This window comes from Aulonocara sp. 'chitande type north' Nkhata Bay, linkage group LG6, assembly GCF_057382095.1.
Source record: "Aulonocara sp. 'chitande type north' Nkhata Bay isolate Kocher_YH1m ecotype deep benthic linkage group LG6, A_spYH_male_GT1.1, whole genome shotgun sequence".
In the NCBI taxonomy this organism is placed as follows: domain Eukaryota; kingdom Metazoa; phylum Chordata; class Actinopteri; order Cichliformes; family Cichlidae; genus Aulonocara; species Aulonocara sp. 'chitande type north' Nkhata Bay.
This window is the reverse complement of record NC_141349.1, coordinates 41,553,093-41,573,657: the sequence shown is the minus strand read 5'-3', so window position 1 is coordinate 41,573,657 and position 20,565 is coordinate 41,553,093. Positions and strand designations below refer to the sequence as shown.

Here is a 20,565-nt window from a genome sequence, read left to right as displayed (position 1 = left end):
GCTGTTACAGTGGCCCACCCAGTTGTTTTTACTGGGTTTATCCTCTTAAACATTGAGAGGAGAGAGTGTTTGAACCACACCCCACCTTAAAAAAACATACCTCTCTTATCATGACACATTAGCCATTTCCATGATATTATTGAAGTCTAAGATGATGCCGCAGAGTCTGTCCGCTGAAAGCAACAGAAAGCTACAAACTCCAGATGACATCAAGTAACTGCTTAAACAGTAGTTAAGAAAGCGTATCTGCAGTCCTTGTAACCAAGGGAATATAAAAAAACCACATAATAATATTTGGAAGAGAAAACCTTTGGCCCAGACAGCACAAACACATCCAACCAAGGCTGTCATTGAGCAAGTCTGCACAAAGAGTGAGAGAGTGTTCAGGGACACGGGCTTCACATTCATTACAGTGAATGTAACTTCTCATTACAGGACCATTCACACAAACACACACACACACTCAGGTCCTGTCACTGTGTCTCCCTGAACATTCCCTCTGCAGCTTGTGTTGCTGCCTGTTTGAAAGCAGATCAGTAATCCTGGATCAGAGAGTACAAAGGGACCCCAGAGCGTTGGTGATGCAAGCACTGTGTCCAGTGTCCAGCGGGTAACCACATGCTGCCTGGGAGGGGCCGAGGTGGGACAGGGAGGAACGTCCCTGCCGTGACTGACCCTGAAGACAAGCGAACGCTGATACCGGCAGGCCAGCCTGTCTGCTCTGTCTCGGGGGCCTGCTGCCGATGACCTGGGACACAGTGGGAAGTGCTCTCCAGCTCGCTGTGGAGGAATGCAGCTAAGCTGTGAGGAGTGGTGGACTGTGTGACCGGGCAAACAGAGTGACTTACATATACTGTGCTTCATTCAGGGAAGGCCACGTTGCTGCAGGTGAGTATCACTAGGTAAACATTTACCTTGTAAACGCCTTTGGCAGCGTGTGGGTTTCACACTGCAGAGAAAGTTGTAAGCTCTTGTGAACACGCGCCTGTCAGTCACGTACTGCCTGAAAGGTTTGGCCATCACAGGCACCACCAGCTGCGTCATTTGACTGTATGAAAATTTCACAGGCTCAGCAACTGCGTGTGACTGTAAACATTCGCTCTCTCTCAGATGTCCATGGACTCGCTGCAGGACTCCAGTCACACAATGTGGGGCCTGAATGCTCGCTTGAAGAGCTTCTTGGAGCAGGTGAACCGGCTGCAGGAAGAAAACCAGCGGCTGGAGGCTCAGATAGCCAGCTGGGGGGTCAGGAACACCGCGCGTTCCCAGGACTGGTCCAAACAGGAACAGACCGTCAAGGAGCTCCGTGCCCAGGTCAGATGGTATAAAGAGTTATGTAAATTTCACAGCTGTTTGACATAATTGTGGTGCTGCAGTATTATTTCTACTCAGGCTTTATAATAATCAGCTCAAGGCCATCTTGCAGCCACAGGAGAGGAGTGGGTGTGTATAATCAAACAATGAGTGCAGTAAAAACACAGCCTATTGTCCAGTGTAGTGTCGATGACAGCTGGATGCAGCATCCTGTGAACAGCCTCGAACACATGTTTAGTTAAAGGATAGGATAGGTGGTTAATGGCACCCTGTTTTTAAGACCATCACACAGTTTGTAAAATGAACTGCCTTTTATTTCTGAAGTTCCTGTTAGGACTGCATACAAGGACCGCAAATTTAATCTGTTGTTGATCATTTTTAATTAAATATGTGAAAGCTAGATGTAACTTTGCTACGCTGCATGAATGTGGCAACAGTTCATTCACGGCTGATAAAATAATTTGACAACTACAAGTTAATTTATCACAAATATCAGGCCACAGGAATCAGATGAGTTACTAAAGGCTAAAGTGAAAAGCTAGTCGACTAGACAATGCTGCTCGTCGATTAATCGTGTCATGGCATATGACATGAAGTCACTGGAGAACAGGCATGTCCAAAGAAGGAAGGCTGCTGCTGTTGCACTGCTATATTCAAAGTTAGCTGTCACTGTGTGTGTGCACTCATTTCACTGACACATAAAACATGATTTGGTTATTATAGAATGTAGTTAACAGTTTCAAATAGCTCATAAACACACAGCAAGATTTTTACTTTTTATTTCATCTGCCAAACTCAGTCCAATGTTATAATATACCGGTAGTTATAATATAATATAGTCAATTCGCTTCCAGGAGCAACTCGAGACAGCATTTTGGGGTTAGTAGCTCACAAGTCAAGGTTAGCTAGTGTTGCTTAATGCTATTGACGTTTGCATGGAACAAAAACTTGAACAAGCCTAACGCTAACTTCAAAATAGAGAAAGTTGTGCATAAGGGCTGCAGCCGACATGTTTTTGGGGGGCGGGGGTTCGATCTCCTCTCAGTTTCAGTGCTCCTCAGCAAGCAGCTGAGCTGATGATATGATTACAAAACCAATCATCAACCTGAGGCCTAGGGTGTCCTGGTACCCTGTGCACTTATGGGCACCCTTATGTGCGAGCATGGTGTTCCTCCCAGTCACATAACTCCAGGTCACAATGTCATTGCCCTCGTGAGCACAGGGGTCCCTGAGTAGGGCAGATGGGGCATCTTCCAGGACTCCACTCAGGGACCCTACTGGGTACATTGAGATGCTGTTCAGCTTATAATCACTGCAAATTACAGGCACTGAACCGAGGGGATAAAAATATACCCACCCCTGCCTGCCACCTCTCAGTGTCAGTCCAACCGCTCCAACTAACTGGTTCCAAGTTGTGCACTGAGATGAGTCTAACTATACTTAGCCATACCCAGTATCCCTCTGCCTCTAGAACTACCTCACACTCCTTCCCCACCAGACAGGTGACGTTCCACCTACCCAAAGCCAGTTTCAGTCCTCAACAAGAGCCCAATCCACATTGACTGGACTCCTATGGCCCCTCCTAAATGTGATTTTGCTTTATTATGTAATAAAACAAATCATTGCAATTGTCCAATACTAAAAGCCAAATACTAAAGACTTGTATGTCATGTAGATATAAAGCTTCTGGTTTATTAGTTTTGAAACTGTTACGAAATCAGTTCTTTTTTATTCCTCGAGGCATCCAGAGACGGCACCGGACTCAGTAGTCATTTTCACAAAACCTTTATTCATCTTCATTCATCTTCAGTTAAGCAAGAGAAGGGGAGGCGCGCAAGGCCGGTGTCCCTCTGCAAATCTTCCACTCCTTTGTTTGTTACAGTCAGCTTTATAGAAGTGACCCCATCATAAAACCCCCACGGTGTGCTGCAAACTCTGTGTTTGTGTGTGTATGCACGTGCACGTGAGTGAGTGTGTGTGCGCGTACCCGTGTGTAAGTGTGAGTGCACGTGAGTGAGTGTGCATATAGGTGTGGGTGCGTCATAACAGTCAAAGCATTGTGTGTGTGTCTCTGTGTACATGACTTCCTGCCGGTCATAAAAGTAATCTCCTCACCCAAGCTACACTAAATTCCTCTACACAACATACAAAACAGAGTTAACATATTACAAACACTGAGACCCCGACTCTGCATCCACTGGGCCATTGGCCTCTTGTTGTCTTACATTTACAGATAAGCATGTGGAGAGTCTCCTGCAAACCTGCTTCTAAGTTATAACAATTATGAGTTTTTATTAAAGGTACAAGCATCAGCATCAGCAACCCCCAACTGTAGCTTCCTGTCTCCTTTTATGACAGGCTGACCCCCAGTCTCCATAAATTCCTTTCCCTCTACACAATTACACACACTCTCAAGCCTACAGCTAAACCAAACTAAAACACACAAACAAATGCTTCCCTCTTCCTCTGATCTATTGCTGGACCCTCTCATCTAAGCCAATTTAACACATTATATTCTAATAATTATTTTCTTGTACTCACATAATACATAACATTTTTTTTAGCTAATAATCATTTCAGGTAGGTAAAATGCTTTTAGACTTAGTTTATTATTATTATTATTATTATTATTATTTAAAAACTAAAAGGCATGGAATTTTGACATGTAGGACAGGGTGAACAAGTGGGTCTTCAAGGTCAGAGAGGTATGAAGGTGCATTTGAAGCCTTGTAGGTGAGCAGCAGGACCTTAAAATCTGCTTGAACCTGTCAAGGTAGCCAATGAAGAGATCTCAGTACAGGGGTAATGTGCTCAGATTTCCCAGTTTTAGTTAAAATGCGAGCAGCTGCATTTTGAACCATCTGTAAACCTCTAAAACTTTTCTTTGGTAGCCCAGAAAGGAGAGCATTACAATAATAAATACGCGAAGACACAAATGCATGGACAAGAACCTCTGCAGTGTCGCTTGACAAAACTTGTCTGATTATGTTTCTTAAATGATAAAAGGTGGACTTTGTTGTCTCTGTTACATGAGACCTGAAAGAGAGCACCATGTCGAACCACACGCCCAAGTTTTTTACCTTTAACATTAGTTATCATTGTAACAGCCTTGGTATCAACGAGACTAATCGAAGATGTTTTGCATACTGTGAGAGGGCTCGCCACAGATATAGAAAGATATGTCTTGTGCCCGTATCATTACGCTGCCACAGAGACCCACGATTGATGGCTGCCACAGAAAGAATGCGGAAGCGCTGAGTCGACGACTAACAGCAGTGATCTCCCATGACTCAACTGATGGTTTTGAGCTGCTCCCTGGATTTACTGTCACTTTCTTTACACCGTGCATAAGTAGGTGTCACTGACAGACACTAATTAGTTGTTCACATCTTCCCATGACTACCACAGACAAACTCAGCCAACTTCATTGTCTGAGGATCCAGGGAGTGCTTCCATATAAATGTTAGGGATTAGTTCTTTTTATTTATCTTCTTAAGAAGTGCTCAATTTAGTTACATCACAGGAGACGGGGCAGACATTACTCCATGATGTTGTCAGTCTCCTGACTCACATCCTCACCGGGAGTCTGAAGCTGGGATTGTAATGTTCTATCCATATAATGAGTGAAGCTTGTAATGGTGCTTATGGTAAAAAAAATAAATGGTGGAATAGTCGATGTTATCTTTGGCTTTCTTTCAGCAAGGGTGTGTCTTCTTTCAAAAGTTTTGTACTCATAAGAAAACAAAGGAGAATGAGGGCGTGTTAAGACTTTTATTTGTGTTTGATATAATACAAGGATCCAATGTTTTATACTTTACTTTGCTGTATTAAAATAATATTAGAAATTATAAAAAATTGTGGGATTTGATATAAATCCCTGCAGAAGGTGTATGCTAAATGAACTCTCCCATGAACAGTATGTAAACAGGATGTGCAAACTGGACCACTGATTGGCTTTCTGAGTGCAGAAGTGACATGAGGAGCAATAACACTCAAAGGATCGAGTTTAGCTTTACCTGTAAATTAAATATATCAAGTTTATATTCAACAAGCTATATTTTGAGGTATTAGTGTAATTTATATTTAAAAAGTACAAAGAGGAAGGGCGTGAGCTGAATCGAGTCAATCGCATCACCTTTGATGTACAAATGCTTTGTTTTCTTCTGAATAGGCCTAATTCATAACAGTATCTCTTCAGAGTCTGTGTGCGTCTGATAATATGGGGATTTTGGCATGCAAAGTAGGATGGATTACAAGCATGAGGCGTCTATAGCATGGGTTGGGCATTTTTATAGCTCCTTTTTAATCTCACTGACCACTCAAAGTGCTTTAGATTACAAGCCACATTTACATTTTCACACAAAGTCATATTGCACTTTATTTTATGCATTTAGATTCTTTATGTACGACCAATTTAGAATCACCTCTTAACCTAACATGCATGTTTTTGGACTGTTTAGCAAGCCTGAGTACTTGTAAGCCCACACAGGGTTTAGGAGAATACCGGACCATCAGGCAGGCCGGATTATAAGGCGCATTAAGCGAAACAAAACAGTCAGATGAGTCAAATTTTACTCAACTCATTCTTCTTGCTTCCTCCACTTCCATACGGAGCCCCACAAGGGACATGGGAGAAAAAAAAATTAAGATGAACTTTTGCGAGATCTCGCAAAGGTAACTCGGTAACTCGGGATCTCGCAAAAGTTGAATTCCAGACATCACATATTTGCAAAAGTGCTCTGACATTTTCGGAGATATCTGTCTTTTGCGAGATCCCGAGTTAGTTTTGCGAGATCTCGCAAAAGTTCATCGTAATTTTTTTCTCTCCCATGTCCCTTGCAGGGCTCCGTACTTCCATACCATTGATTCATTAATGTTGAATTCTCTCGCAGCTGCTCTATTCCCATGTTGCTGCAGTATATTAATGACTAACCTCTTATTGTGGATGGATTATCTCAGTTGTTCTCCTGCCTGAAGTTTGGTCCGTTTACAGCATTCTGCCATGCAACTGCATTTGTTCGTAACCAACGGGAACCCTCACATTAACTTTTACAGAGTGGAAAAAAGGTTAGCGTTCGTCCTCCAGTTTGTTATGCTAACATAGCTGTGTAGCTAGCGATCACGTAGCGCATCATTACATACCAGCTAGCCCAACTTCAGCAACCCTAAAAAAAGTCACTGCTGTTTAGTTTTTTGTCTTCATTTATGTTGAAAATGATAGAAGAGCTGTAGGTGGAAACTAGCGAGCTAACTTCCTGCTAACTTCTGACTCCGTTAAATTTAATAAATTCTGTTTTCATGGATGCCTGGATGTTAAACTTAATTGTTACATCCAGTAAAGCAGTAACGCTGATCATTTTATTAAAGATGAAAGAATTTAGACAGTTTTTAACTCCCAGTGATGCCGCAGTGTTCGTTTGACCTTGGGACAGAAGTAGAAGGAGTTTAGGACCCAGATTACTCCGCGAGGCTCCTGACTACAGTAGCCGTGAGGCTCAGAAAATCTATCAAGCAGTGCGGCTTCATAGCTCACAAAAGTCCTACTAAAACATTGTTGACAGATTTTGAGCGCCGTGTACCACATAAAAGGTCAGTAAGCACAACCAGAATTCATACATCAGGCGCACCGGATTATAATACGCACTGTCGATTTTTGAGAAAATTAGGATTTTAAGTGCGCCTTATAATGTGGAAAATAACCAGACTCCACACAAAAGAGTCCAGAGATCACGAGATTCAAACCCAGAACCTTCTTCCTAAAAGTCAGCGGTGCTAACCACTGCCGCGACTTGCTCTCCCACTTTTTCCAAGTTTTGTGACTTTCATCTCATGATTTGTTTCTTAGAGAGCTGTAGCTTTGATCATGCCACCAGAACATGGAAACTGTATGTATAGAATCACCGGTTAGATTTTGCCTTGACCTCCAAATCTAATCACATCTTATTTGTTTTTTTGTTTTTTGCTTTGTCAGGTCGGTAAACTACTGATGGAGAATGCTCAGCTGGCTTTAGAGTCTGACAGCATGAAGTCCAGAGCGGCTGCCATCCAGGCCAGGTCAGCTGTATTTGGCTTTAATTTTCCTGGAAGCTCCAGTGCTCCTCTTCCTCAATCAATACAATTTTCTGATTATTAATTAGCATTAGGTATGATTTCATATTGCATAAACCTATTGTATGTCCAAAGTAATCGGCCACAGTGGGCAAAAGACATGGTTTTGTTTGTGTACCATTGGTAGTTTTTACCAGATGACAGGCGCTAATATGGGATAATCATCACCAGCCAATAAAGATGTTTCAGTGTTTGAGGCAAAGCTGTTGAGTTCAGAATAAAAGACTTCCTGTTTTCATCCTGCTGCAATGCTTTTCCAGCTCCCCTTTTATCGCACTCAGGCCAGTTCCCGCTCCTGTGAGCCAACCTGCCTGACTTTGTGCCGCGTCGGCGCTTTCACTTATGTATTGATGCAGAGTGACACAGACACCCCCCCCCACACACACACACACACACACACCACCACCATCAGCACCACCTCTACCTCCCTCACACACCTCCCGCCTGCTGTCGAATGTTAACCCCTAAAGGACAGTGGATGAAATACCTGTCTCTTCCTTTTATACCTCCACCTGACGAGTTTCCTGACCATCTGTCTGTTTATGATGCACTAGGATGACTCCAAGGTCTTTTTATGTCCTTTTCTCTTTTAGTTATCATTTCTGCAGCGCAATGACTCACAGTCATGGGGTGAAATAAAAACTTCCAGCTGATACCAGAGACTCCAGCCCCTGGTTAGACACTCACTAGCTATTCTTAGAATTGCTGTTTGCATTAGTCAATACTTGACCTTCGAGTGACTGGGTGGGGTTAGCCATATGTTTGTATGTGCTCTGATATTTTTAATAATGAAAATGTTTCCTACAGAGAATTTTTCTCCTGCTCTTTGTAGTTTATTCCAGGAACTGGATCTTTGATGTGGCTAGGGTAATGGAAAGTTTTGTGGTCTGATTTTATTTGTAATTATCCACTTTTAACCACTACATTGTGATGTTGTGCAGTGAACCATTGCTGTAAGACTTAGAGCAAGATTCAGAGATATCCTCAAGTATGTGGTTTGATAACAGAGCAGACAGGCAAACTTAATGCTTTGAAGGATGTTTAAAGCTCACATACTGTCTCTGTGATAGTGAACTCTGAAGAACTCTGAATTATGGCATAAAGATCTCATATTCATAAAGATTAACATGAAATCATAAAGATTTCATATTAAAACCCCTTTTTGAATAATTTTTAGAATATCTGTCCAAGGCAAAGAAAACAGTATAAGACTTTGGATTCAGGAGAGAGACACTATCTCTACTTTTAAGATGAGGCTTAAAACTGGTTGCAGCAGATGACCCACCCCTCCCCTCCCTTAGCGTAGTTCTGCTGGAGGTTTCTTAAAAGGGAGTTTTTCCTCCCCACTGCTGCCAAAACGCTTGCTCATAGGGGGTCACATGAATTTTGGGGTTTTCTCTGTTTTCTTTGTATTATTGCAGGGTCTTTACCTTGAAATATAAAACACCTTGAGGCAACTGTTGTTGTGATTTAGCGCTATATAAATAAAAGTAAATTGATTTGAGTTGAAAGCTGTAGATAGGATGTGACTCAGTCTTTAAAGCTTGAAGGAAGCAACTACAGTTTGTCATGGCATTGAGTCTGTGACCCAGTGTTTTGTGTTTGATTAAGTTATATTCCTTGATTATTTGTTATTCATGGCTGGGTTTGTGTTTATACTATATTTGTTGTTCTATCTCCTAGTTTCGCTCACTGTGTCTTCCCTGTGTTCCACAGTGCATCATGTCAGTCATGTCTCAGTGTCTAGTCCGTGTCTCTGAGTCTGCGTCTCTGCGAATGTCTCATGCTTCCTGTTTTACTTTGATAGTCCTTGTCTTATGTTAGTGTATTCTGCTTTGCTTCCTTTGTCTTATTATGTCTGATTTGTCCCAGCTGTGTTCCCACCTGTTCACCATCCTCTCATTGTCCTGCCTGTGTATTTAAGCCCTGTGTCTTCCTCTCTGTGCATTACCTGTTGCATTTCTCTGTGCTCCAGGCTCCATGTCTCAGGTTGTTATGGTTTATGTCCCGAGTTTCTAGTCCCAGGCTTTTGTTCCTTTGTATCACTTTAGTTTCACCCAGTTTAGGTTTTGTTTCAGTTTAGTTGCTGCCATGTTCAGCTTTTGTTTGTGTTTCGTTTTCCCCACTGTAATTAAAGCTCACTCGCAATACGTCATTTGTCAGTGCCTGCACTTGGGTCCTTTCTCAGTTCAGTTCAATTCAATTTTATTTACACAGCACCAAATCACAACAACAGTCGCCTCAAGGCGCTTGATATTGTAAGGTAGCCCCTACAATAATACATACAGAGAAAAATCCAACAATCATATGACCCCCTATGAGCAAGCACTTTGACGACAGTGGGAAGGAAAAACTCACTTTTAACAGGAAGAAACCTCCAACAGAACCAGGCTCAGGGAGGGGCCACAGGGCCCTTCTGTGGAACTAGCTCCCTGTTGATTTTCATCTTTTGTCCAGTTTTCTTTCCGTCGAACCAAATGAATTGTGGCAGAGGATTTAACAGGTTTCTTTCTTTTAAAGGGGAGTTTTTCCTTCCCACTGTCGCCAAGTATGTCACCACGGGAGGTCGTCTGATTGTTTGGGTTTTCTCTTTATTATCATCGGGTCCTTACCTTACAAACGCACCTTGTGGCGATAGATTTGATTTCACGCTATAAAATTAAAGTTGAATTAAATTGAATTGAATTTACTTTTGTCTTTAAGTGTGAGGTGGGAGCAGTTAACTGGTTCCTGCCTGAGGATCTCGGGCCATGCACTGGTTGGCACAAGGTTCCAGTGTATTCTGGAACAAGGCCACAAAGAGCTTTAAGAGTAAGAAGCAAAATCTTGGAAACAATTGTAAAACTAATGAACAGCCAGTGTAGAGTCAGTAAAATCTGTGCAATATTTTTAGACACTTTCATTAGTTCCTGAAAAAAGTCTTACTGCTGCATTTTGAGTGATTTGAAGTCTATTGATCGATTTTTGATTAATAGCTTGTAAAAGAGCTTTACAATAATCTGTCCAAGAGGAAAAGCTGAGTGCTAAAACTCAGTGTGGATTATACCGACCCTCAGGTGGTAGTACCAGGGATCGGGTGACCTTATTTACATGTTTCTCAAAAATGCTTGTCGTGTTGTCATCGTCGCCCTCTTCTTCCTCTTCCTGCCTGGTCTCTTTAGGGATCATCTGTCTCTGTCTCAGCCTGTCACATCAACCTTCTCTGCGATCTTCCTCCATGTTGTCTGGACCAATGATGAGAATTTCTGGGGTGTTTTCTTAGTTTACTTTCAAATTGCCCTACTCAGTCATTTCAGTTGCTAAATTAGCTCGGTCTCGAGCCGGAGCGATAAATAAAACATGACTTTGAACATACCTCCGCTGCAAAATTGCCAGACTACTGGCAGATTCAAACCCAGATCCTTCCTCTTGTGAGGGAGCATTGTTTATCACTGCGCCACTTTGGACCCTGGCATGTCACAAACAGTGCATATGAGCATTTCACTCACAAATCCAGGATTAATCAAGATGTTTTTCACCAGATTTACAAGTTGAAATAAAAATGACACATTTTTAACCCGTTTACACTTCTCTGAAGCAGTTAACTGGAAAAGCAAAGGTTGAATCTTACAACACAGATTTCAATACAAAGGTCAAACATTTGATGCACAGTAGCGATCAAACCTCAATTTAAATGCTTGCCACAGTGTGAGCTGTGATCCTGTGGTGAGTCCTGAAGGTACTCCAGGTAGGCTGCAAGCAGTGATTTATAATAAAACACAAAAAGCTTTTGACTTTTTGTCATCTATAAAGTACCTTTCAAATGTTTCAAATTAGAAGATTATCTAAAAATCACAACTAATCAAACAAAAACCTGGAATTTAACTTGAATCATTATTCATTAATTTTAATTCATGTGGTGTCTTTCATCTTATTCCATTTTATTAAACATTGGCTGCACATGATCTGCTAAACTTCCAGTTTGAACTGAACCAGATTAAAGCAGATGCTACCCTGGACTGGTTTTGCACCAGTTAGATGTTAGCTGGTCCTCTAATCAATCATAAATTGCTCAGCAGGCATATTTAGTTAAGGTTGAAATTAGGATGAATTCATATTTTTGTAATGGCCTCAAAAATGCAAGTTTTCCCCCAGAAAACAATGTGAATGGATGCCGGGTGGTTGGTGTGTTCATGCATTTTACTGTTTAAATAATAAAACTAGGTCGATATGTGTCAATATCCCCTCGCAGGTGCGAGACCGAAGAGAGGAACACCAGGCGTCTGGAGGAAGAGGTGGCTCTGCTCAGGGAGACCAAGAGGACGGCAGATCACAGCAGCATGATACTGCATGCAGAGGTTCACCGCTCCATGACAGAGCTGCAGGAGATGCACTGGGAATTTGAGGTCATTAAATGTTCTTCTGTCTTGCCTTCTCATTCATTTGTCTTTTTAACTTTGCTCTCTTTTCTGTCCTCCCGTGCTTTTCCATCTGCATGCACAGTAGTAACTGTGTTCCAAAGTAGAAACTAGCTCACCCCTATAACTTCAGCGAGAACATTCAGGGTCCCTGGAGGCTGCAAAACTCAGTAATTCTGAGACAGAGTAGAGGAAGAAGAAGCGAAGAGGCAGGAAATTACAGTACCTGCATGTTTGGAGGAATGAGTTGACATTTTCTCGTTGGTGCTGGATTCAAACTGTCATCTTGTAGTGGCTGGAAAAGAGAGCAGAAACCAGCCCCTACAAGTCTATAACCAGTTTTCACACGTTTCCACTGCAAAAACATTGTGGTGCCAAAAAGCTGCCATCGGCATGTAACAAACTTAAGGCCTTTGAAGCCTTTATTGTCAGTGGCTGTGGAAAAGAGGTACATGATGAGGCACATTTTCAAGGGACTGTCTATTAACTGCATCTGCTGTCTCGATCTCTCACATTAAAAACAGGATGAAAAACAATTTCCACACAGTCTTTGTTTGTCCCTTCACTCTGACCTCCACAGATGTGCTCCTCTCGTGAACGCTACATGACCCTTAAGTGGTTATGATATATAAAATGCGTGTAATAGTCCTATTTAGATCTCTAATTATAGGAATACTTGTTATAATAACACGTAAATTATAAGTGATCTGTTCCAACCTCGACATAATAGTCCTGTAATGACTGGGTGTGCATGAGCACTTTTTTTCCTTGTGTGAGAAACAGCTCACAGTGACCTCGTCCGTCCCTCCTCCATCTTTTCTTTCCTCCCTCCTTATCTTCATTTTCTCATTCCTGCTGACTAATACTCCCCTCCCTCACTTTCAGGATCCTTTCATGCACACACATATGCATAAATGTGGTATTGATCCCTGCTTACTCTTCCTCTCCTTGTCTCTCCACATGTGTTCCCACTTTTTTCTCCTTTGCATTTTACTCACCTTTTTCATTCAGAATTTATTTTAATCCAACTCTCATCTCTCTTTTTGTCTCGCCTGTATTTTTTACCATCCTTCACCCTCCCCTCTCTCTCTGCTCCCTTTCTCTCTCCCTCCCCCTGGTTGGTTGTTTTGCAGGCAGCCCGGGCTCTGCAGCTGCAGCGGGCCAGCTCCTGTGATGCTCTGTTAGCGACGGCCACGGCAGCAGCAGCAGCAGCAGGAGGAAGGGAGGAGGAGGATGGCACAGGGATGGAGCTCACCCAGCTCCTCGACCGAATCAGAGCGCAGTGCGAACAGAGCAGACTCCCCAGCCCGGGGGAGAGACACCTCGGCCTGGGCGCCATCTCAAATCCAGCCCCCGGCTTGGTCGGGCCTCCTCATGCTGGAGCTGGAGCAGCAGCAGCATCCAGAACACACAGAGGAGCCCTCAGCGAGGTACGCATCCACTCTTACACAATCTTCACTTGTCTTTTCTGAGGACAATGGTCCTGATCTGTGCCGGTCCGACACACCCTCAGGACCAACTCCAGGCTGTCCCACAGGCAGGGTGATGCATGTGCCCCGCTGGTATTTGTTGACTGGGATAAAAAGCTTGAAACCTCTCCTTCCTTGCTATATGGCCTGTTTGTGTGCAGATTGTGTGTTTGTCTCCTTTCTCTCTTCATCTAAACACAGTAGTGGTGGTCTGTGTGAATGATCCCTCACCTTCATTAAATATTTACAACCCAAAATACAACCTAAGCATCCTCATCCTGTGTCTAGTAATAGCAGCTTTGTTTTGTTTTGACGTTTCCACTCTTATTTTAGCTCAGCTGGCCTCTTTTCTGGGAAAAACACAGTCCAGAAGCTGTTTATTATTCCACAGCACCATGACTTTGGTCTGACAGCAACAATAAAGTGCCTTCACCAAGGGCTGAGAGCGACCACGGCATTAAATCAGGGCAGGTTTTATTAAATTCTGCTGTTTACATCAGACCCACTAACAGCAGCACAATGCAGCAGTCAAGAGCTGACAACACGGCAATAAAAAAATCATTCAAAGATTCAAAGACTGCGTTTGGCTTGTTTCAGAGGAGTTCTTCTTTTCCTCTAATCTGTAGGAATTAAGGCAAGGGACGTTTGCGTAGCTAAAATGAATTGTTTTGTGGGGGTCGTGAGCAGTTAATATACTTTAACTGATTTATCAATACATGGACAACTGCTTCTTGTTGTCCTGTTATGTGTGGATGTGGACTCCAGAAGTCAGACTAACACACGGGCAGGTGGAAAACTCAAAGAATACCTTTAATGAGTACGTGTAGACAGTTCAAGGAAAACAAAGTCCAAAAGGTAACTAAATCCAGAAGGAGGAAAAAACAAACCAACCAGGAAACAGGACAGGAAGGAATAACAAATGCACCGACAAAGGACTGACTGGGTTTGTACACACACTGAGGGATATTGGGAATTGGACACAGCTGTAGGAAGCACAACAAATGGGGAAGATGAGACGAGGGGAAGTAAAGTGAATGCAAGGCACAAGGACAGATGACTTATCAAAATAAAAAAGGAGGTGAAATAAAACTGAATGGGGAAACAGACACAAATGAACACAATACGGGGGAATTACACAAAAGTGTGAAACTAAACTCTAAACTACCAAAAACTGAGAATGGAACTAAACTGAAAAATATATAAAGAACAGTAACCAAAGATTATAACCAGGAACTAAGGAACAAAGGAAGACTAAGAATTGCCAGAAGACATTCAGATAAAACATCTGGACTTCTTTAAGTTGCTTGAAGATGTTTCACCTCTCATCCGAGAAGCTTCTTCAGTTCTAAGGTCAAATGGTGGGGAGTCCCAGATTTGACCTGGTGGGGAGTCCCACCATTTGACCTTAGAACTGAAGAAGCTTCTCGGATGAGAGGTGAAACGTCTTCAAGCAACTTAAAGAAGTCCAGACGCTTTTCTTTGCAAGCTCCTTTGACTACGATGACCTGGATGACTGAGAACCTTCACAGACATTCAGATAAAACAAAAATACAAAATCTATAAACTTAAGACACTCGGTCCGTTACCCAGGACCACAACTCCCTGTACAGCATTAGGAGCCTCTGTTTGTATTTTACCTGCTAATTAAACTAAGCAAGCAAAAATATTAGAAATTAGGATAGATTATTTGCCAAATATGTATTTGGCAAATAATCTATCCTAATTTCTGCAGCTCTGCCGAATAATTATCTGTTTTAGATCTTAAGTGCACACACCAGAGTTTACGCTCTGTGTCTACATTGTGAACTGCCTGGTTCTGGAGATTTTAGCTGAGTAGACATCAGCATTTGCTTCTGCACACTGGACAATCACTTTATGGTGTTCAAAGTGCCAAAAATGACATAAAAAGCGCAGCAGTAATAGGTTATTTCAGAGACAGTAATCTGGTTGCTGAAACAAAGTATAAAGAGCTCCACAAGACAGAAAGATAATATAATAATATGTAGGTTTAATTTTAGGAGGAGCTGTCTGGATACCGTGTAAGATTATACAGAGCAGCCTCGTTGTCCCCGGGAACATTTACAATGTTTACCTTATGAAACGTCAAAGTCTGAGTGCAAAATGGACTAAAGAATCCAAACCTCCATCCATGCATGACTTCTGTCATCACGTTCAATGACAGTAAAGCTCTTTAAGCTTAAAGGCGCCAATTGGAGTTGTCTCTGAACAAACAAAAGTTTATATTTAGATTTTCTTAAAAGCCTGGATTGGAATCGCAGCAGATGCAATTCAAGCTTTGTATAACTGTAATAATGTCAAGATGATGTCATATTCTGCAGTTTTCTTGCTACTGGAAATGAAGATGAAAAGACTTTCCATAGTGCTGTATAAGTGAGGAGAATGTGGTGCACTGATGTTTCACGGTATGCAAGCGTGAGTCTGACCAGGCAACGAACAGCATTATGCACAAATTAAAAACATAACAGGATGAAAAGAAAAGCAAAAACAGGAATAAGAACAAAAAACTGTAGAATTTTAAAAAATGTACCGCATACGAAAGCAGATCAAATGCAAATATTTACCCAAACACATGTCAACAGTATATAAAGCACACACATGAATGAGCTGTTCCAGAACAATAATGTTAACCCAGTGATATAATACACATAATAATTTAACTCCAAGAACAGATTTCAGCGTCAACATGCTCCACATATAACGGCCCTATTAATAACTCACTGATATGTTCTTATGTAATATAACACAACACCAACACAACCTCTTCTGTAAGAGTTTTTGTTTGGATTTTACTTCTAGTGCTTATCTTCTGTTGGATATAGATGATATATGTGTATGATGTAGGTGTCATATATAGCTCGTTTCAAGTGTATGCTCAACTTTCAAATAAAAATCTATGTATATGCAAGCATATGTAAGGAGTCCCTTTTAAATCCACTGTCAGGTCAAGTCTTGTTTGCCGGTGTTATCATCAATGAGCTGCTGATTTCAGCTAATATTGCCCTAAATGAATGTCTCCTTGAATAAAGATCTTTTTTTAAATTTGTTGCAACTGATAAATGGAGTCAGTGAAGTAACAAATTATACAGGAAGTATCTTGCGTAACTTTGTTTTATCTGTCAAAATATTGTCATAAGTGCTGAGACAGCTTCACCGCTCTGCTGCGTTTTAACGGGGCGAGGACGAAGGGTGTGAAACGCCTCACAGCTGTACAGTGTGTGGACAGCTGTGTGTACACGCTGTCTGTTTACCTTGCACTGAAACACACATCACCAAAGGCACCACCTGTGACTGCTTCGCCTCTGTGTTGTCTGACGGTGCCAGTGGGAAAAAGTACTTACTCATGAGGTGTGTGTGTGTGTCATTGTGTGAACAGGCCTCTGTTTCGTTTACATAGTACAGATATTAAACCCAACAATTGCATCTCATCAGCTACTTTACATTAACACAAATATGAAACCACTTGAGTGTGTTCTATAAGGGAAAACTAGGTAGTTGTGTGAATGTTTGGCGAAGAGGGTGGTGGTGCTGGGATTCACACCTCTTTAAACATCTGGCTCCCCTCTCGTTGTGCAGGAGGAGGCAGCGTGGGAGCAGGTGAGCCTCGGCGGCGCCGCCCTGAGGGAGGCACGGGCCGAGCTAGCCGAGGCCAGGAAGCAGTGGCACTCGCTGCAAGTGGAGATTGAGACCCTACATGCTTTGGTAAGAAAAAACAAATATCTAAAGTTATCATTCACACTGTTAACACTGCTTCAACACCACACGGCAGACTGCCTGTGAAAAGACGACAATAACAAGAAAAAATACTGTTTTTGCGTAATGTTTCAATTTAGCAACTAAAGGGAGTTTTAATACATCTGTGCCAAGATATACATAAGGTTTCTATCTTTCAATCACAGATACTTTATTATTATTTCTTCATTTTCAGAGCTGCTTTCATAAACATTGTGTAACTGATTCCATAACTGCAATTCATGGAAAATCTAAGGAATGAAAACTGGAATAAAAAGAAGAAAGTTATGAATATAAAAAAAACTCATTCAGTTTAATTTCAGTTCAGTTTATTTAATTCCCAACTGCTGCTTTAATACAATTTTACATTATGGATGTGAATGAACCCACGGAATTAGAAAAAACCCTCTAAAGATCAGACAAACCCCTGTGAACTGTGGGTTGGCAATGGTGGGAAGGAAGAACTCATTTTTAACAGGAAGAAACCTTCAATAGAACGAGGCTGTCATGGTTGGCTGTGTGGCAGGCAGGCAAGCAGGAGTGGTGGACCCAAAATGCAGAACTCAGACACGGAAGTGAGACTTAAAGCGCAGCTTTATTGCTTGGAGAAACCTCGTACAAACTAAACTCACTAAAAGAAAATAAAGGTCGTAATAGTGGAACTGAGGACTGAAACACTAGAAAAGAAACACTAAACACGGAAGCTGAACACACAGCTAGTTGAAGGTACGATACTAACACAGAGAAACACAGGGCTTAAATACACAGACGGCAGTAATCAAGGGATGAGAGACAGGAGGGGAACACACCTGGGAGAAATCACAGCTGACGAGACAGGGAAACGTAAACTCAGCACACTCACATAAGACACAGACCTTCACAATAAAACAGGAAACTCAGACACAGGGAACCAGACAAGACGCTGAACTGAACAGACAGATTCACAAACAGACACCATAGACAGACAGAGATACAGACTCAGACTCAGAGGCAGACCGAATATAACACGTAGAACTCAAACAATAATAATCATCATAATAATAAACTAGAAAATGATAATAATAAACTTAAAGCGCTGGGTCACTGACCCAGGACCATGACAGAGGCTTAGGGAGGAAGAGCAGTCTGCTATGAACAGTTTGAAGGTGAGGAGACAAAGAGAGGAGCATAGAAAGACAAGAACAGCATAAAACAAGCATTAAACTGCTAGTCACCTGATCCAGTCCTAAGTTTTTAGCCTTGTCAATTTGATACACTAGTTAACAAAGTGACCTTTCGTATGCCCACAGAGCAGCGTAACATTTCCTCTTCTATGTACAATGCTTTCTAGAAGCACCTAATTATTAAGACTGGGAAAAGAGTCATGACTTTAATTTTGCTGGTTGATGATAAATTAAAAAGCTGCACAGAATCCCCCTTAAATTTAAAAACGCTGAGTTTACCGTCGTCTAACCGCTCCATCTGGAGAGCTCTGAGCGCTAAAGCGTTTCGATTCATTGTTGACACTAAAGTTTTAAAAGTCTTGATATATTTAGGTGAATTTGTAAAATTGTTTTATTTAATATCGTTTTGTATTCACTGCATTCCTTTTTAAGAAAACAAAGACCATCAAGTCATGATCCAAACAGGTCTTTATTCTCTGGCGTCTAGGAGAAAGGCCTGGAAACGTCCCTCCAGCACACCCAGAGGCTCTACTCCAGCCAGCTGCAGGATCTTTCCCAGGTGATCGCTGGGCTGGAGAGCGAGCTCGAGCAGGTGAGGAGCGGGTTGGCCACCCAGCGTCAGCGCCACAATCAGCTTCTCAACACTAAGATGAGGCTGGAGAGAGAGATTGCTACTTACCGCCGTCTGCTGGAGCGCGAGGAGGGAAGGTGAGCGCGAGACAAAGGGCGAGGAATCTTAAAAGAAGACAGGAGGGTTGTTTGAGCTGGAATTTTGTGGTTTTAGAGTTCTTCCTTGTCTTTACAGTTTAATGAAATGTCTTCCTTGAGAAAAAGAAAAAGATCGCGCATCAAGCAGCAGAGTCTGACAAACTTGGCACGCGCTTTAGTGCCGTGAGCAAGTTAGAAGCGTCATTGTCAGAAGTAATGCACAAAGTAAACAAAATTACTTCTTGTTTGTTTTCTTTAACTTGAGCTGTCAAGCTTTTATGAGTTGACACTTTCAAAGCTTAACCTTTATCTTTTGGATTATGTTGAATTTACCTGAATACAAATTCAAAATCCACAATAATTGCAAGTTGAGACGTACTCAGGCCCTGCTGTCCGCCCATACAACATAGTGGCACATAAACATTTCTGTTAAACTGAAATGAAGATGACAAACTCTCCGATTCATAGCCTGAAAATCCAGCTGTCTTTAATTACATGAGCTGACAGAATCCAGACAGTAGAGGCGTCTTTGTCTGGCTTTTTCTGCAAGCGCCAAGTTGTTTTATAGGGGACTATTCAGCTCACCTGACGGGGCCTTTAATTATCTCCTTCCATTTGGACGCTAGACTCTTCTGAGATGCTTCAACACATTTGCTGCATCAACCGCACTGCTGACGTTTTATAGCTAGGAGACATCACTTTGACTTTATGCCACATAGGTTACGGGCAGAGTGGAGTGCTGCCTTTGATTTGTCTCATCTCTTTAGATTAATGACGATGATGCAAGGACGGGCAGGACGCATATGAAATTTCTATTGTTTAGTCATATTTGAGAAGGGCGGCATTGAGTGGGATAAAACACAATAAAACAAGAAAAAATGAGAGAGCAGAGCATCTGCACGCATTAAAAACAAGTCTCACTGAAGCTTCAGCACATAAAACCGCTGAGGTTTGTGAAATGGGTATTTACCGAATAAAAAGCACAAAAGATGATTCTGAAAGGTCGCGCCACAATGCTTTTAGATCATCTGCTCAGTCCAGAGAATACATCACCATTGTCTTTTGCACCACACTGTGTTAATATCGCAGATGAATTGTTAAATAACAACAACAGAAGTCATGCTCGTGTGTCAGTGAGGTTGTAGGACACATTGCACTGTGCTGCATCATTTGGCTCCAACTGCTCTCACAACCTGAGCACACACTTTGGATGGTCTGTCCAACTCACTGTTAGCATGCTAACATCTGCCAACATTCACAAGTATGCAAAACACAAAGCAAACTTTTAAAATGATAGCGCAACGTTACCAACAGTAATGTCAGAAAAAGGTAGTTCTGCTGATAATAGTTCCCAAATTTCTAGAAACTGTGGCTCAGTTTCTCCAAACTCTGAATACAGACTGCTTTGTCAAAACTCCACACATCAAAGGCCTCAAAACAACGCTCTCTCTATTCAAACTGAATCCTCCCCCCAAAATAATACACACTGCTGTTCTATGCTTATGTCTTATAGAACATCAAAGAAACGCTCGTGTGGTAAAAACATCAAACCGTGTTTTAATGGCTATATATTTTTTAAACGACTTATTATAATTTCCAGTTCTTTTGATTCTCATATTCATCATCCGCCTTCCAAGTGTGACGTTACGTTCTTCA

General features: G+C 41.9%; 1 protein-coding gene across 2 annotated transcripts in view; it reads left to right on the top strand.

Moving 5' to 3' along the window:
- The first annotated feature begins 225 nt into the window (after nucleotides 1-225).
- The window catches only part of krt222 (keratin 222), a 29,230-nt gene continuing 8,890 nt past the window's right edge, over nucleotides 226-20,565 (top strand). Inside the window, exons 1-7 of one of the 2 annotated variants that reach the window (XM_086297030.1) lie at nucleotides 226-888; nucleotides 1,111-1,314; nucleotides 7,286-7,368; nucleotides 11,654-11,807; nucleotides 12,953-13,249; nucleotides 16,883-17,008; nucleotides 18,689-18,909. In XM_086297030.1, the coding sequence (XP_086153156.1) occupies nucleotides 1,111-1,314; nucleotides 7,286-7,368; nucleotides 11,654-11,807; nucleotides 12,953-13,249; nucleotides 16,883-17,008; nucleotides 18,689-18,909 (1,085 nt within the window). In that variant the 5' untranslated portion in view covers nucleotides 226-888. Of the gene's footprint in view, nucleotides 889-1,110; nucleotides 1,315-6,194; nucleotides 6,382-7,285; nucleotides 7,369-11,653; nucleotides 11,808-12,952; nucleotides 13,250-16,882; nucleotides 17,009-18,688; nucleotides 18,910-20,565 lie in introns of those variants that run through there. The other variant, XM_086297031.1, reaches the window with a different exon arrangement.